This window comes from Dunckerocampus dactyliophorus, chromosome 15, assembly GCF_027744805.1.
Source record: "Dunckerocampus dactyliophorus isolate RoL2022-P2 chromosome 15, RoL_Ddac_1.1, whole genome shotgun sequence".
Classification (NCBI taxonomy): Eukaryota; Metazoa; Chordata; class Actinopteri; order Syngnathiformes; family Syngnathidae; genus Dunckerocampus; species Dunckerocampus dactyliophorus.
Window position 1 is genome coordinate 5941886 of NC_072833.1, and position 15808 is coordinate 5957693.

The 15808-nt window shown below is 43.1% G+C and overlaps 1 protein-coding gene across 3 annotated transcripts in view; it reads right to left on the reverse strand.

The window, feature by feature from the left end:
- Nucleotides 1–15808, reverse strand: part of LOC129194889 (proton myo-inositol cotransporter-like) — a 57272-nt gene that overhangs the window by 26520 nt on the left and 14944 nt on the right. For all 3 annotated transcript variants that reach the window (XM_054800389.1, XM_054800388.1, XM_054800390.1), the window contains 3 exons: nucleotides 9740–10445; nucleotides 1754–1913; nucleotides 171–379 (listed from right to left, as the gene is read on the reverse strand). In XM_054800389.1, the coding sequence (XP_054656364.1) occupies nucleotides 171–379; nucleotides 1754–1913; nucleotides 9740–10307 (937 nt within the window). In that variant the 5' untranslated portion in view covers nucleotides 10308–10445. The remainder of the gene's footprint in view (nucleotides 1–170; nucleotides 380–1753; nucleotides 1914–9739; nucleotides 10446–15808) is intronic.

Here is a 15808-nt window from a genome sequence, read left to right on the forward strand (position 1 = left end):
GTGACGAGCGGATTTGTTTGTTGGCACAGTTGATTTGTCAGCGAGGGGGAACAGCATGGAATGCTTGGCAGGAACATGTGTTGCGTGCATACATATGATACAACAACATCGACACACAAACGTCACGTGTTTTATCAAGCATCTACTTCCTCCCCCAGCACTCCTCTCACCTCCTCCACCGTCCTTCTCCTCTTCCTCGATGCTGTTCTTGATGCCGTCGTACTCCTCGTCGATGTTCTGGTTTCCCCGTATCTGGCTGAGCACCCGGCGGGCCTTCTGGGTCAGCCCGCGCTGGATCAGCCAGCGAGGGCTCTCAGGCAGGAAGAGGAATCCTACAAACTGGAGAACAGCGGGCACCACCGACAGGCCAAGCATGTACCTGCAGAGGCGACAAGGGGAAACACGGCATTCATATCTACTCTGCTGTAATTTCTCTGTGACGCGAAGCTTTCAACTGCTTTTTTCTGTGGGAGAATGTTTAAAATTAAACATTGGGGGAAATGTTAGGCTTAATGTAGATCCTTCTGCCTAAACACCTACTGTGAGCCTGCAATTTAACCCACATTATATTACACTAGCATTTATATTTGCACTCATAAAGCAATTCCTTATACTGAAGCAAATGGGCCTTATTATAACTTTCCTCGTGTTCAACCATGTGATGCCCTTAGCCTTTTTCAGATGCCGGCATATGATGGCATGCTCTTTGTGTAGACGTCCTCCATATGCTCGACTCCTGATTCAGACAGCAGTTGGTGTCTGGGCATGTGAGTCTGTCCTTCATCGTCTCTGTCCCTCACAGGAGGAGGAGATCACCCTCCCCTCGCTTACGTTGTCTTTGATATTAACATTTCAGCATGAGAAGTTAGACATTTTCTTTTTTTATTCATTAGTCTCTTGCATTATTCTCAAAGAACTTGACTCGTCTCGCATCTATTTTGGAGCCAGCAGCAGATTTTCCCTGGACAAACAGAATCATGTATTTACAACTTAAAATCCGTCGCATGACAACAGTGCACATGTGAACACGGTTCTGCACGTTTGACAGCAAATCCAAACTACAAAGTGGCAATTTGCAGTGTCTAGACAGAACAGGCTCACTCAGACACACAAACGTCTGAAACACTGAATTTTATAGGAAGAGGAAAATTGCTCCCCGCCTCCACTTAAGCACACAATCAAAGTTCAATATGTTCCGAGAAATAGGCTGCTTGGAAGTCCAAAAATTGTGCAGAAGGACGGTGAGGAGAGAAAAAAGGCCTTACTGGGAGCGTACTGACTAAGTGGAAGCAGTTATATATAAATATATAATAAAAAGGAAGCACGTACAATAAGTGCGTACAAAAACGTTCTTTTGCTCAGAGCTGCACTTTCACAATCCTGCATGAAACCCAGCAATTTGTGAAGTCGGGATCACTAATCTGCGAAATCAGAGCGGTGCCTCAAGCGGAAAGGACAGTCTTTATCTACACTGACATTTCACAACTCAGCATGGAAACACTGTAAATGGGCTTTTATTCCGACACTAGAAGAGGACGAGATTGCACCGTATGGTCGAAATGTGCAGATGTGGCAACTCTGCAAATGTTAGAATTGGCCCGTGTATATGTTGACATTTTGGGTTTGAGCCAGCTTGAACTCGTCTGGCATTTGATATGATGGCCGATAATATCGTGCATCATATACAAACATCATGGCTAATCTCATGCATTTCCAATAAAAGCATCATGGATTTTCTGTGCGCATATCTGACCTCCAGCCGTCGTGCTGCACGTAGCTGAAGGCGCCGTCGATGAGGCTGGCGGTGAACTGTCCGCCGGTGATGAAGAGGGTGTTAACGGTCACCAGCTGGCCACGGAGGTGTGGCGGCGAGGCCTCGGCGATGTATACGGGCACCGTCATGGAGGCGATGCCTGCACCGTGGGGGCGAGAAAGCGAAAGATCAACAAGCTGACACTTGAATAAAGTGAGGATCATTTTGACAGCATAGAAAGGATGCAAGATGAATTAAAGATGTGCTTATCTATGCGTTTATAATAACCAAATAGTACAAGGAAAGGATTTACTTCCAAATGTATGTGAAAAACTGTCAGAAAGACCTTTCTTTAGAACCATGAATACCTTACAGAGCTCCTCGTGCCTTATCAACACTTACTTGCTACTCCTACAATTTTTAGAAGTAGAATGGCAGGTAGAGCCTTTAGTTATCAGGCTCCTCTGTTATGGAACCATCTCCCTCATTCAATCCAGGAGGCAAACACTCTAACAACCTAAACTAACAACCCACCTTTTTGCTGAAGCATATACATAGTTAGAACTGACCCCTGATGTATCAGAGACACTCCTCTATGTTCCTTGGACTAAGATAAAGACTCTCCTGTTTTCTGGCTTGAGCTACCATCTATCCCTCTACTCTATTTTTCTATCTCAACCCAGCTGGTTGAGACAGATGGCCACCTCACAAAGCCTGGGTTCTGTTCAAGGTTTCTTCCCCAGAGGAAGTTTTTCCTTGCCTCTGTCACCAAGTGCTTACTCACGTGGGGTTTCAGTTTGTTCTCGTTTTGTCATATGTGAGTGTGACAGATGTGGAAGATGATTGTTGTGATTTTTCGCTATATAAATAAATTGAATTGAAATCATCACACAAGGTAAGATAAGAAAAGAAAAAGAAAAAAGGAAAGGAAAGGAAAAAAAAAAAGAAAAACGTTGCTAGTCACACACCATCGTATCAGACAACAGTGAAAGGACAGGGAGAACTGACACATTAAGACCAAAATTAAGGAAATTACTCCGAAAATAACAGACCAAAGTTTATATGTTACACATCTGCCTGAGGGGTGGGGCACTTCTCCAATTTCCTCAATTGGGAAAATTGCCAACGTTTTAGACATTTGATTAGATTAGATAGAACTTTATTGATCCCTTGGTTGTGTGCCCTCAGGGAAATTAAGGTTCCAATAGCAGCGACACCGTATGCAGTACACAAGACAGTAGTGGCAACAGCAGCACATAAATAAATAATGTAGAATTATAAAGTAACCACTACTACACTGACTACTAACTCTTCATTTTTTGTGAGAACACTGTCTGTACTCACTAATCACCCAACTATATTTCTGTCAACTATTAACACTTTCAGCAGTTCTTATTATTACATATTGCTTATTATTTATTATGACTGTTATATACCTTATTTCAAGTGACTACAACCTTGACTTCTATTTTACCACATAGTTATACTGCCTTATCTTTTTCCTATGTATTTAAAACTGGCAAAGAGTACATGGAATACAGGAAGTGAACAAATGTACTGCAATTAATGTAAAACAGATGGAGGGTAGGATTACCTTCTCCTTCTTAGACAACTGTGAATTGTACTATGTGATGTATTCCATTGTAACTTGCATGCATGTTCAAAATGAATTAAACCATTACCATTAAACCAAAGTAAGAATGCTCCTCCCCATCTTCTCTCCATCTCCTGCCTTCCCCCGCCCTCCCAGCACTCACACATCAAGCTGAAAATAGAAGTAGATATACCATAAGGTCAGGCTACTATGGAGAACGACTACGCTTTGGAATGGGACGACTTTATAAGACATTAGTAAAATGGTGTGACTGTAACAAACGGCATTTTTTTGGCTTATTGCACAATTAGACACTTGATCACTGATACAATGAGTGTACAATGTGTGCATGTGCTGAGTCATCAAAAAGTAAATGTGATCTTGGACCTCTGACCTGTCTTCTCCGTAAAAGCAATTGCCACTGATGAATACATGCAAAAAAATAGCTTCATGTTGGTGCATGCTAGGGACACTACCAACAATCCAAAATGTATTTTGCTCCACGTGGAGGTAACACAAGACCACAGTGTTCTGCAGCTGGCTCGTGATAAGCTCTATTAATAGCCTGCTTTCTATGCACCCCCACCCCCCACAACCACCACCATCATCACGCCCTCTCCTCCCATCTCTTCCCCTTCTCCTTCTTGTTACTTACATCCACCCTGCCCTGACTGGTCACCATGCCTTACGTGGCTACCTGTTGCTATGGCAACCCCGTCTCAGGAAATCAGCCAGTCTGGCACCATGCGGTGGCAGCTTTTGGGAAGACAAATCCAATAACACACACACAGATTGGATGCTCAGAAAAGATGGTGATATGGGAATGCTCTATTGCTGTCGTCCTTGCATCAGGAAAAAAAAAAACACTTCAATCGTCTTGATGATTTAACGTCAATGTGAAGCTACATGTCCCAAACTCACGCAAGTTCAAAGCTTCATGGAGGTTCAAACTAACTAATCTGTGGACCTGAAGCCTTTGCAGGACTCTTTTATCAGACGTCGATAAAGATAGAGCAACCCCTGCTGATGCCATACTGAGCAACTTGAGGGATCCTGCTGAAACTTTCCTAATTGAAACAGCCACAGAGCCACAAGCGATCCCACTTCTGACACCAAAATTTCTTTTTGACACCAATGGAGAGGAGAAATAAGCTGTTCGACGACAACTTTGTCTTTTGTGGAATTTATTGTGCAGAAGGAGACAGTTGACAACAGATCACGCAGCCTTTCGCCGATGGACGGGGCAAAGGCATAGTTATACAAACTTTATCAGGAGGGGAAAACAGGTGCAAGGATATGCATAAGGTTTCTCTGATGCTGTTGGCATGGAAACGCCATTAGAGGGACTCGTTTTTAAAGGCAGAATGACTTGTTTTTGAAGACAAAATGTGTCCAGCCTTGAACCATGAGCCACAGTTTTGCAGCTATCCTTTCTAGTAAGCCAAGGTAACATAAATGTGTATTAACAGAAGAAGGAGAAATACTTATAACCGTATGTTCTTACATAACTAGGGTTGGGCATCATTTGAATTTAAACGATTCCAGCTGTTTAATGAACTTTTTATCAACTTTAATATGAATTTCTTACATGGTTATTTTCAACTAGTAAATAAATATAAAACCATTCAACTTGAATATAAAATGTTAAGAAGTTTCTATTCCAGGAGTACACTTTCACAAAACACGTTTAATTCTGAAAAGTAGTATACTTTGTTGCCTCAGTGTTGGTGTAACACAAGTAAACAGGATATAGGGAAGGGAGGCAGGAAGTGTGTTGTGCGAGTTGTGAAGGTCCCTTGACTGCTAACAGCGACTTAGCCATAGCCGTAGCTCCCGTCCTTTATTTACACTGAACTTCCACATCAGCTAGCATCCTGAAAAGCTCAGTTACATTGGCATGAGAAAGATGTCATTTATTGTTTGACTTCCCTGATTCTGATTGCTTTGAGGAAGTCCGACGTAGCGCATCAAGACGAGGTACTCTGTTTCTACACCATGAATGTATGAAGGGTTAGGGTTAGGGTCAGGGTTGCACGATCTCATTGTGTTGCAAATGTTCCACTGAGCCAACCACTCTTTTTTTATGAAGTTAAGCCAACTTTTTAGCCGCATCTTCTTCTTTGCTGGTGCTTGCCAGCTTCTTCTTCGATGGTGTTTACGGCCATTTCTTTCGGTTGGCGAAGCGGGCATCAAAACTAGAAATCGAAATAAAAACATTTGAATGATCCTGGGAGAATCGGAATGTTAGTCCCAGTTCCCATCGATGCTCAAGACTCGATTCCCAACCCTATAAATAACTGGAAGTCATACTAATGAAATTGAATGGGAAATATTGGTAAAACATAAACTTTCCACTCTGTAAGATTACACTTCATACCTTTAATGAGAGCTAATACAAGAATCATATCAAACTTTTCATTTACATTTTGTATTATTGTAGTGATAGTTGACATTGGAGTACATTGCCTTGTGGTTTCTTAATTTTTTCACATGTATGTACAGTATTTCTTTGTGTAAATCCTTTCTACTCCTGAGCTGCTACACACACAAGGATGAAAATTTGTCAAATATGCACCCCTACTTTGTTGCCAGTCCTATTACCTTTTGAAATTTGTTACACACCTTTAGAGGATTGACAAGGAGAGTGGAGGGGGCGCCATCATGATCTGCGGTGCTTTTCCCTTTAATGGAACAATGGAGCTTCAGGTTGTGCAGGGGCGTCAAATGGCAGTAGCTATGTGGAGATGTTGCAGTGGGCACACATGTCTGTAAAATTTGAGCATGATTGGTTGGATAACATCATTGACGGAGCACCTAACTGATTGCCCATAAGTCATTGAATATTTGTGTAATGACCATACATCTCTGAGGATATCTGTATTGCATGTATGCTAGCATGTCCTCCAGAGCATTTTGAGCACAACCCATCAGGGGTGGCACAAATGTCATTTACAGTCACATGAATGCAGTTAGGAGTGAATGCAAGTGTACCTAATGTTGTGGCTGAGGACTGTCAAGCACTCAGGCAGCATCAGAAGGTGACCCAAATGTGTTTGCGGTGCATACACACATGTAAATACTCACACAAGTTCAACAAAAACACCCGCAAAGCTCCCATACCCTCATCTGCTGTAATGCCTCCATCTGTATTCTCCTCATTAAACCAATTTCCTGTCTTCACTGCCACTTTTCACCTCCCGGCCGCTCTTGTTTCGAGCTGTACTCGTTCCTCGTCACCGGCCGAGGCTACAGACCGCCCATACAAGCGAGGCGCTACACTCAAGCGAATAATGACCATGTCCGTTTCACTTGTCTCCAAACCAATACCGCTGCAGCCAGCAAAAAGGTCATAAGTCAAAACACTTGACATTATCGAGTGGGCGATAGAGTGAGGCCTGTCTGTTTATTTTAGGCAGTGAGTGCAACAATATTGCATCAAGTGGCTTGTCTACAATAGTAGACAAAATGTCCATAACACTGCAGTCATTGTCTATCAAACAAATACGGCTATTCACATTCTTGTTAATCATCCATGCTTTCAGTTTCCCAGCTCCATCCATCCATCCACACACACACACACACACACACACACACAGAAAAGTCATTGTCTGCTTAAACTAGCCCGTGGAGCCTCCAGGCACACAGGCTTGCGACTGACTCACTTGATCACAGGCAGATACTTCACTCGAACCCTCCATCACTGACAGCGAGGATGTTAGCCGCCGAGGAAGCTAATTAGGATTCCAAGGAAAACTATCCTGGATAAAGAAGAAGTCATTGACTTTCCAATGGCAAAAAGCCCCATGAGTGGTGATTTAATTCAGTGGAGAGAAATAGGATATTATGTCCACTCCTAATCAGATTCAGCAAGATCTGTTTTGCTTGAGTAAAAACAACGCGTAGCACAAAGACATAGATAGTTATGACAAAATAGCTTGATAGAATGTTCAATCTTTTCACAAAAGTCTATTACAGAAACTTGATGCAGCAGTACAAAACGGTGGTGCATTTAAAGCACCATCAGAAAGGATGTCTTTGTGCTTCAGAGCCCCCCCATACTGTCACTCCAAATACAAAGAGGCAAGAAATGTACTTACCTATACTGTAGACTTAACCCATTACTTTTCTTGTGTAAACCACCTTTCTACTTTTTATTTTAATGTTTTCATCTGGATTTACAGAACTTTTTGTGCTGTTCCTCAGTGCTAAACTAATTATCACTGGTTAGCTGTGCCCCGCCCCCTTTTTTTCTCCCAGCCAATCAGCTCGCTGTTTTTCTCTTCTTCTCTGCACTTTGGACACCCCTGTTCTATATGATATAAATGCTTTACTGTTTTTCAAAATCTGTTGAAAAAATGTTGCTCCCAAGTTATCAACTCTCGTCAGTGTGCCGGTCTGACATCACTCATGGACCAGATTCAGCTCACGGGCGCCAGTTAGAGCCCTGCAATAAATCTGTGTCAGTCATGACTTGCATGGCATAATAACACAACAACAACAGTCTGGGCTCGTGTAAAAGGTCATCTTAACAATAACCAGCCAAGAGATGACACGCCAGAAGCCTTCAATGAGAAGAAGCAATCGAGACAACCAAGGCTGTGCTGGTGTGTGGCATTTCCTGGTTGAATAAACAGTTTCAGTGACCTTTTGGGTCGATTCGTTCCAGAAATCCTTAGCTGTTGGCATCTTTGACAACTGTTTGTAATATAAATATGAGAATGCAAATGACAGACCAGCTGGAATAGTACAGCGGAATGAAAAATAACATCTTTGACGACTAATTGTGGTGCCGGAATGCATTTCCTGTTCCATCAAGGCTCTGGTTCATGCATGGTTGTGTAATGAATACATCTGTACGGGGAAACATGTTGACGACTAAGAAGGAGGACATTTTAAATTAACAAGCAAAATGAACTAATGAAGGGCCTGGTGATTAGCTCTGCAAACACAGCTTGCTTTCAGTATTTCAGTTGTGCTCATTTGCAGAATAGGAAACAATAGTCGTTAATGATGTGAATGTTTGTTTGATGCTTTGGGTGCTGGCAACACAGCAAAAATAGCCTTAATGTGTTTATTATGTGAATGCTAAACCGTGAATGTCTACCAGCCACTGGGCAAGCGCACACTTCCCTAATAGGAAGTTAGCCAGCATGGCTTGCAGGTTATAAATGCAGATATAGTTTTGCATGTATATTGGCGTGTAAAGTGTTTATTTTGATACCCACACAGACCGTGTGGAGCAGGAAACTAAACCGAGCATTATTATTTTTATAACAGCAATATGAGCCTAATGTTTGCATTCTTTCCACCAACAGGTGAATTCAAAACCACCATCTGAAAATGACAATTTCCAGACTCAGTTACACATTAGATAATTGCTGAAGTGGGCATTATGTTGAGGAAGGGGATAAAGAATAATGCTTCTTATTCAAGAGTCAAAACAGTCTGCATTTCCTATCCCTCAGTGGAGCACTTCTTCCTCTCAAAGGAGGCGACCGACAACAGCCATCGGAGCGGCACACTGCACGGGAAGCTGATTTTAACAACCCTTTCCTTGGGGGGATGTGACTCATGAGCAACACTAAAAATAATTTCGAAGACATATGTTGAAATGTGATCAAAAAGCAAGCTGCGTGGAAAGGCATAGCAGTGAGGACCAGGAAGGAGATGACAAACTGTTAGGACAACCATTAGGAGACAGTCAACACTAAAAGTGTTTCCATTAGGCATACTAGGACCACACACACACACACACACACACCCTCTTTTGCTTCTACATTCATCATGCAATGGTACCCAAGCAAATCTAATAAAGATCCTAATGATGATAATGGCAAAGACAGCAAGTTGTCGAATAACCAGAGGCATGGAGCTTGACAGGCATGAGGACCACGCTGTGTAATTAGCATCTTAGCTAATTGCAATTATATAGGATGGAGGGAATCTTGAGCTCTGACATTTGCAACTACGCAACACCTCAAGGTTCCTACAGGTGCTTGAAATTCAATATTTCCTTTTTAAGATTGTTTTTCCCCAAATCAAAATCAGTGTTTGATATAGTAGTTTGCGTAAGCTGGAGAATTAAGACATTCAATGTATGCAAAAACCTGCACGTAAAAGGCATATTTTCTCTCAGGTTGGTTCATAGCATCACGAGATCAAGTATAACCATCATTCTGAGTACACAGTATGCAAATATGTCATTCATCATGCTTTGTGTGTAACAGCTCAGTAATTACTGAGCTTATTATTGCTGTACATTGTACTATTTTTGCATTGTAAGATAATGAACTCATATTATTGTAGTATTTCAATACTTCAGCAACTTTTTGTCACTTTTACAAAAAACTACAATAGTAATTTGTGCTCCAAATGACATTTAATGGTCTTACCCAGCCCAACTCCAACAACGAGCCTTCCCGCCAGCAGCACCTCCTTCCCGGGGGCAGTGCTCAGCACGATCCCGCCGACGGTGCAGAAGAAGCTGGCCAGGAGGATGCACACCCTGCGCCCGAAGAGCCCGTTGAGGAAGGCGCCCAGGAGGGCAGCCAAGGCGGCCGCGGCCACAGTACTTGAGATCAGCAACTCTTGCCACAGTGCGCTCAGCTGCAGCTGCCGCTTAAGCAACAGCATCGCCCCGGAGACCACCCCGGTGTCGTAGCCGAACAAGAACCCTCCCAGGGCGGAGAAGGCGGAGAGGACATAGACGAAGCCGGGTGTGACATCCTGCTGGAACTGCTTACGCGCAGCCCTCTCCAGGTCCCCGGTGGAGGTGGACGAGGCGGAGGAGGCTGCCGGGGCGCTGGAGGAAGAGGCCACCTGCAGGCTGCTGATGCTGGCGTTGGATGGAGCCTTGATGAGACTCCGCTCTCCTCCATCGTTCACTTTCCTCCAGCGTTCGCCCATCAGGTTGCTCATACTCCGGAGGTTGTAGTCATGGTCCGCCTGCTTTCGCGACATAGGGGAAAAATCCAACTGCGACACGTCACTATCAAGCCTTTTTGTGCACTTTACACTCACTGAGCAGACTGAGAAGAGAATTGCGCCGTGTTGAGCAAAGTTGCGCGGCGTGCATCAGTCCGTCTCATCCCCGTGGTCCTGATGAGAGAGTTGGAGAAGATAGGAGGAGTGGAGTACATGACTTCGTCAGCAGCAGCGTCGACGTGACGTAAAGATGTTTTATTTTGAAAGCGTGATGCATGAGGAGAGGGATCTAGGGGGCACCAACCGTGACCGAATTCGCTCGGTGGATGCTAAAATAGAAAGAACATGGCAAACTCAAGTAACAGTCTACTTATTCTTAATGGTGACTTTTAATATGTTGACGTCGAAATAAACTTTTATAACATTTTTACTCATTTATGTTTCTTACATAAAGCCATCCCTTTAAAAATACTGTAATATATATGTAGTATATGTTCAATATTTACCAAATTGTGGCTCACACAGGCATTATCTGGAAGGCAAAATGAGAATGCTGCCCCCCTCAGGATGAAGGCGAGTATTACAGGTGTATATATCTGTACTGTACACACTGAACTCAAAACTGAAACCAGCAAAATTCAGCAAAATGGAGAGCAGTGAAGCTCACAAGCATATTAACAGTCAAATTGTATGCCGAGTACGACAAATTCATACATGTTGGCAGGTCTGCACTAATATCAGATATCAGAGCATGAAGAGCTGGTATTGGAAATATCGGTATTTTGGTATCGATCTGCACATCACTATGCCCAACCTTTAGAGGCACAAACCGTACACTACACACAAAAAAATTATAGGCATTATACAACATTTCAGGATGAACCTAAAATAAACTCTAACCTTTAAGCAGAAAGCCAAATACCCCTAACTTTTTGTGAGCAGTGTGCGGTTGGGGCACCTGCAAAATGTCTGTAAATGTTATCGTGCATTTTAGGCGCATCCTGAAAAGTCACCCAAAAGCCGAACATCCCTAACTTGTTGTGAGTAGTGTAACTTAGATTTACAAAAATTTCATGGCACACCACCAAGGGGGTTTTCTTCAAAGTAAGTTTAGTGGGTTAGCGAGCTGTGTTGAGTGAAAAGCCTGACTTGCCTGTTCCGCAAAGGCAGCTCTCTTTTAAAGCAGCAGTATCACCATGGTAACTAACTCATAAACTGGTCCCGACCAGGTTATGAGTATGTCTAAGCTTTTAGCTTAAAATCGGTTATGGAAGTGTCATTGTTTCACTGTTTAGCTAATTCGGAGATGGCGTCACTATTTAGAGAACCTACAGAGCCCGAGGGGACATGGAGAAAAAAAAAAAAGAAAAAAAAAATGATTGCGCCGCTCGCATTCCCCGATGATATTATCCATCTAGAAGCGAAAACGATTTTTAGCCGAGGGAATACGGTACATATGCTCACTTTTTGAGCCGACCACCAGGAATACAATGCAATATGAAATATTACTAATTAGGCCAGTGTTAGCAGACTTGTATGTCACAGCAGTCCTTGCGTGAGTACTCAACCCGTTCTTATATTACAATATTTGCTGGAGGAATAACCACTCTGAGGCATCAATGAACTGCAAGAAAACACTTGTTTATTTTAACAAGGAAAAAATTCTCACAAATTAAAAAGGTTGCCACAAAACATGCCAGCACTGCCATCTAGTGGTCGCAACAAGCTACAGCATTTGAAAACAATACAGACAGTTGAAAGATGAAAAGAGACAGTAGTTGCTCCGATTTATTTATTTTTTAAATGGATAAGTGCTAATATGTCAAAGTTGTGCAATGTTGAGTGTTGATAAATGAAAATACAAGTAGGGTATAGTTAGTATAATAGTTTAAACTTGCAAATTTACATGCTGAGCTTTATTCTGCCAGCGGTCCTCGTGCGTGCTATGCTTTTTGCAGTAATAATTTTTTTGAACTCCTCATAACGCCCCATAATAATGACTTTCTCACCTTGTGTAAAATGCACCGGCTGGAATCGCTTCATTTTTTCGTGGAAGTAGAATAATATTACGTCAAACGCCCCCTTTAATGTGAACGAGCACTGAGCACAAAGCCGAGAACTGGACTTGACACAGTTAGTTGACAACCACCGTTGCAATACCATGTAGCTTTGTTTGGGGAATTTAGGTTTTGTTGAGCTGCATGTTGAGCACAAAGCCTGGGTTGGTTGAGCCACTTTCGTAGCATACCCCCACCCAAAAACGTGCCATGACTTATTGTGGCGTAAGAAAGGGGGGATACACAGGCTAATTATGCACTTGGTTTGGAAATCACTGCTGTAAAAGACATGTAAACAATAATCACACACTATGAGGCCACTTTATCTGGCGTTTTATCTGCTTTATGTAATGACATCTACGGCCAGACCATTTATTTCCTTTTTTTCTTTTTAAGGATATGTATTATTAGTAATGGTAATATAAGGCAAGCCACTTTTTTCATGAAATTATTATAAACGGTCTCCATGATTCCAGGAAAAAAGCCTTGTCCTTCATGCTCTAGCCGCACATACTTAACAATCATTATTGTCTGCCTGCTCTCCTATTGATTGGTCCTGACACATGCACACACACACACGCGCATAAACACACACACACACAAACAGTACAAACAATCTCTGTGGACATGCCGCGTGGCTTCAGCCCAGACAGATGACACAAATGCACTCAGGGGTAAAGGCGATCAGCGTGTAGAGTGCAAAATGGAGAATGGCCTGATAATGGTCCATGATTGGGCCCATAAAGGAGGGGGCAAGGCTATAATGAGAAGGGTTTCTGCGAGGATGTATAAGCAGGGGAATTACTTAATGTAACACATACTGTTACTGTAATCAAACAACAAAAGCAAAGCTCCGTACTTTGAAAGCACACACACCAGTCTGATCATTAATAATAAAACAAAATCTAATTAAAACATCACCGAGTAAATGTTAATATGTGACGCATAGAAATGCAATGCCACACTTTAATCAGTTGCTATGCAGTCGTAGTTAAGAAATCCCACTTCCATGTTGCTTAGTCAGTGCCACCTTTTTTTTGTTTTACTCCTGTCCTGTCCAAATAGAATTGTAGATCTAAATGCCCTCAAGTGCTCAACAGATTTACTCTGCCAGGGAGAAGTGTGATATACACTTCCCCTGTCATACAGAATTTATTTGACTTAGATGCTTGTTATTACGCAAATTTGGAGCGACCGGATCGGGGGGTGCGGGGATAAGAGGGGGACAAAAAAAAAAAAAGAGACAAGACACAAGGACAACAGCAGCAACAACAATTGTGACAACAAGAACAGAACAACAGAAACATACAGAACTACATCAGCAAATAAATGTCTGTGACGACTATAAAGATCCTGATGGAAAGGACAAAATAATATCAACAACCACAGTGACAATGCTGTCAATGACAATCACACATAATAGCAGTCATGAAATGATGAACTATGATAGTGATCACAATGACAATACTGCATTGAGACAATCACACATAATAGTAGTCATGAAATGATGAACTATGATAGTGATCACAATGATAATACTGCATTGAAACAGTCACACATAATTGTAGTCATGAAATGATTATCTATGATAGTGATCACAATGACAATAACGGTAATGCATATCATTGTAAAAAAAAACTATATAACTATATAAATCACCGTCGCTGTAATAAAACCAACAACATAATAACACCCTGTTAACTCAGTGAGTAATGTGGGGAAGTACGTATGTACTGTGAGTGTGCATATGTACGTGCGTACAGGTATCTCTGTATGTGGGGAAATCTTCATATATGTAAAGGTGCAAGAATGTGTGGGCGTGTAATTGTCACTGAGAATGCATGAAAGGAAAGGGGCCGCCCCCCACCTCCCAGAGAGCCCCGCCTCAAATAGCCAGGCCGAGCCCCCGCCACCAGAAGGCCACCAGGCCCACAGGGGCAGGCAGCACAAAGATCAGCGCCCCAAGAGCCAGCCCCAGAGAGCCCTCCCCCCCGGCAAGACCAGCAAGGGGCCGCAGAGAGGTAATCCCAGCCAAAGACAGGGCGCCGGCGGGCCGGAGGACAGCCAACCCCTGAGACCAGCGAGAGATCACACCCCACACCGGCAGGCCCAGTGACGCCCCACAACCGGAAAGAAGCCCACCCACGCCAGGAGCGCCAATCCCCCCCGCACCGCCACCTCCACCCCCAGGGAACGGAGCCAGGCCCACCCCAGGCCAGCCCCCGCCCGACCCCCGACACAGGACCGCCCCGCCCAGGGATGCAGGAGGCACACCCCCACCCACCCGGTGGGGGCACGGGTGGCAGATATGTATCACCCAGCACCCGACCCCACGGAGCAAACCCCTGTATGCCCCCCCCCCCAAAAAAATAACTAAAATAAATAAATAAAAGCACACACACACACACGCGCACACACACAGTGGTCGACTGCCCGACACCCGGAAGCCTCGCTCTATCCCCCGTTGGTAACCCAAGGAGCAGCGGAGCCGGGGACCCAGACATACAATCCAGAACCCAGGCGTGGAGAGCGAGGACCGCCGGGGAGCAGGAAGACACCAGGCCACACCATCCCAACGGTAGCCGCCAGCAAGGCAGACCTCTTACAATTTTAAGTATATACCTGTTAGATTACCTGTCACAATACACTCAGCTCACGAGGCGAGATGATACACAATACTGCGTCCACGAGAATGAAAGGAGAAGATATTTTAACAGTACTTGTAAGAAAACAATGTTACGATACTGTATAGGACTGGACAAACAGACTTTTTTATTTAACTGAGTCACAAAACAATGCAGGTGCATTTTGAAATGTTTTATAACTTTTCATGCATGACCATGACATCACTGCTGAACTTCCTTCCACAAATTGAAACAGAAGCCAAAACTAAACTAAACTGACAAAATGAATGATGATGCAGTTGTAGCTGCTAATGTTAATTATTTATGTTTACCTGTAGCTATGAAAAAACACATTGCAGGATATTAGTTTTATGTTTACGATAAAAGAACTACACTGCCCATTATGCTCAGAGTGCGGAAGCAGAAAGTAGCGCATTTCCGAAATAGACGCTACTATTGTGATAGAACTCTTATGCAGTGATCATGTATTGATGTGACAAATCTTAAGTAACTTTGATCAAATGTACAATTACTACTGCTTTTGCTTGGATATTAAAGGGATAGTTCGGATTTTTTGACATGAAGTTGTATGACATCCCCATCAGCATTATAGTCCAATAACCGCCATTTACCCCCCACTTGGTCTCCTAAGTCCAGTTCTGGTCAGATTTCCGTGATGAAGAACGTAGTTCCACTTAGTTGCTGGGGACAATTATGAACAGAGTTTCGCTTCTAAAAACAATATACGTTCAAAAGATTATAACATTTGCATCACAAGAATGCAAATGACCAAGTGGGGGGTAAGTCTCTGTTATTGGACTACAATGCTGATGGGGATGTCATACAACTTCATGTC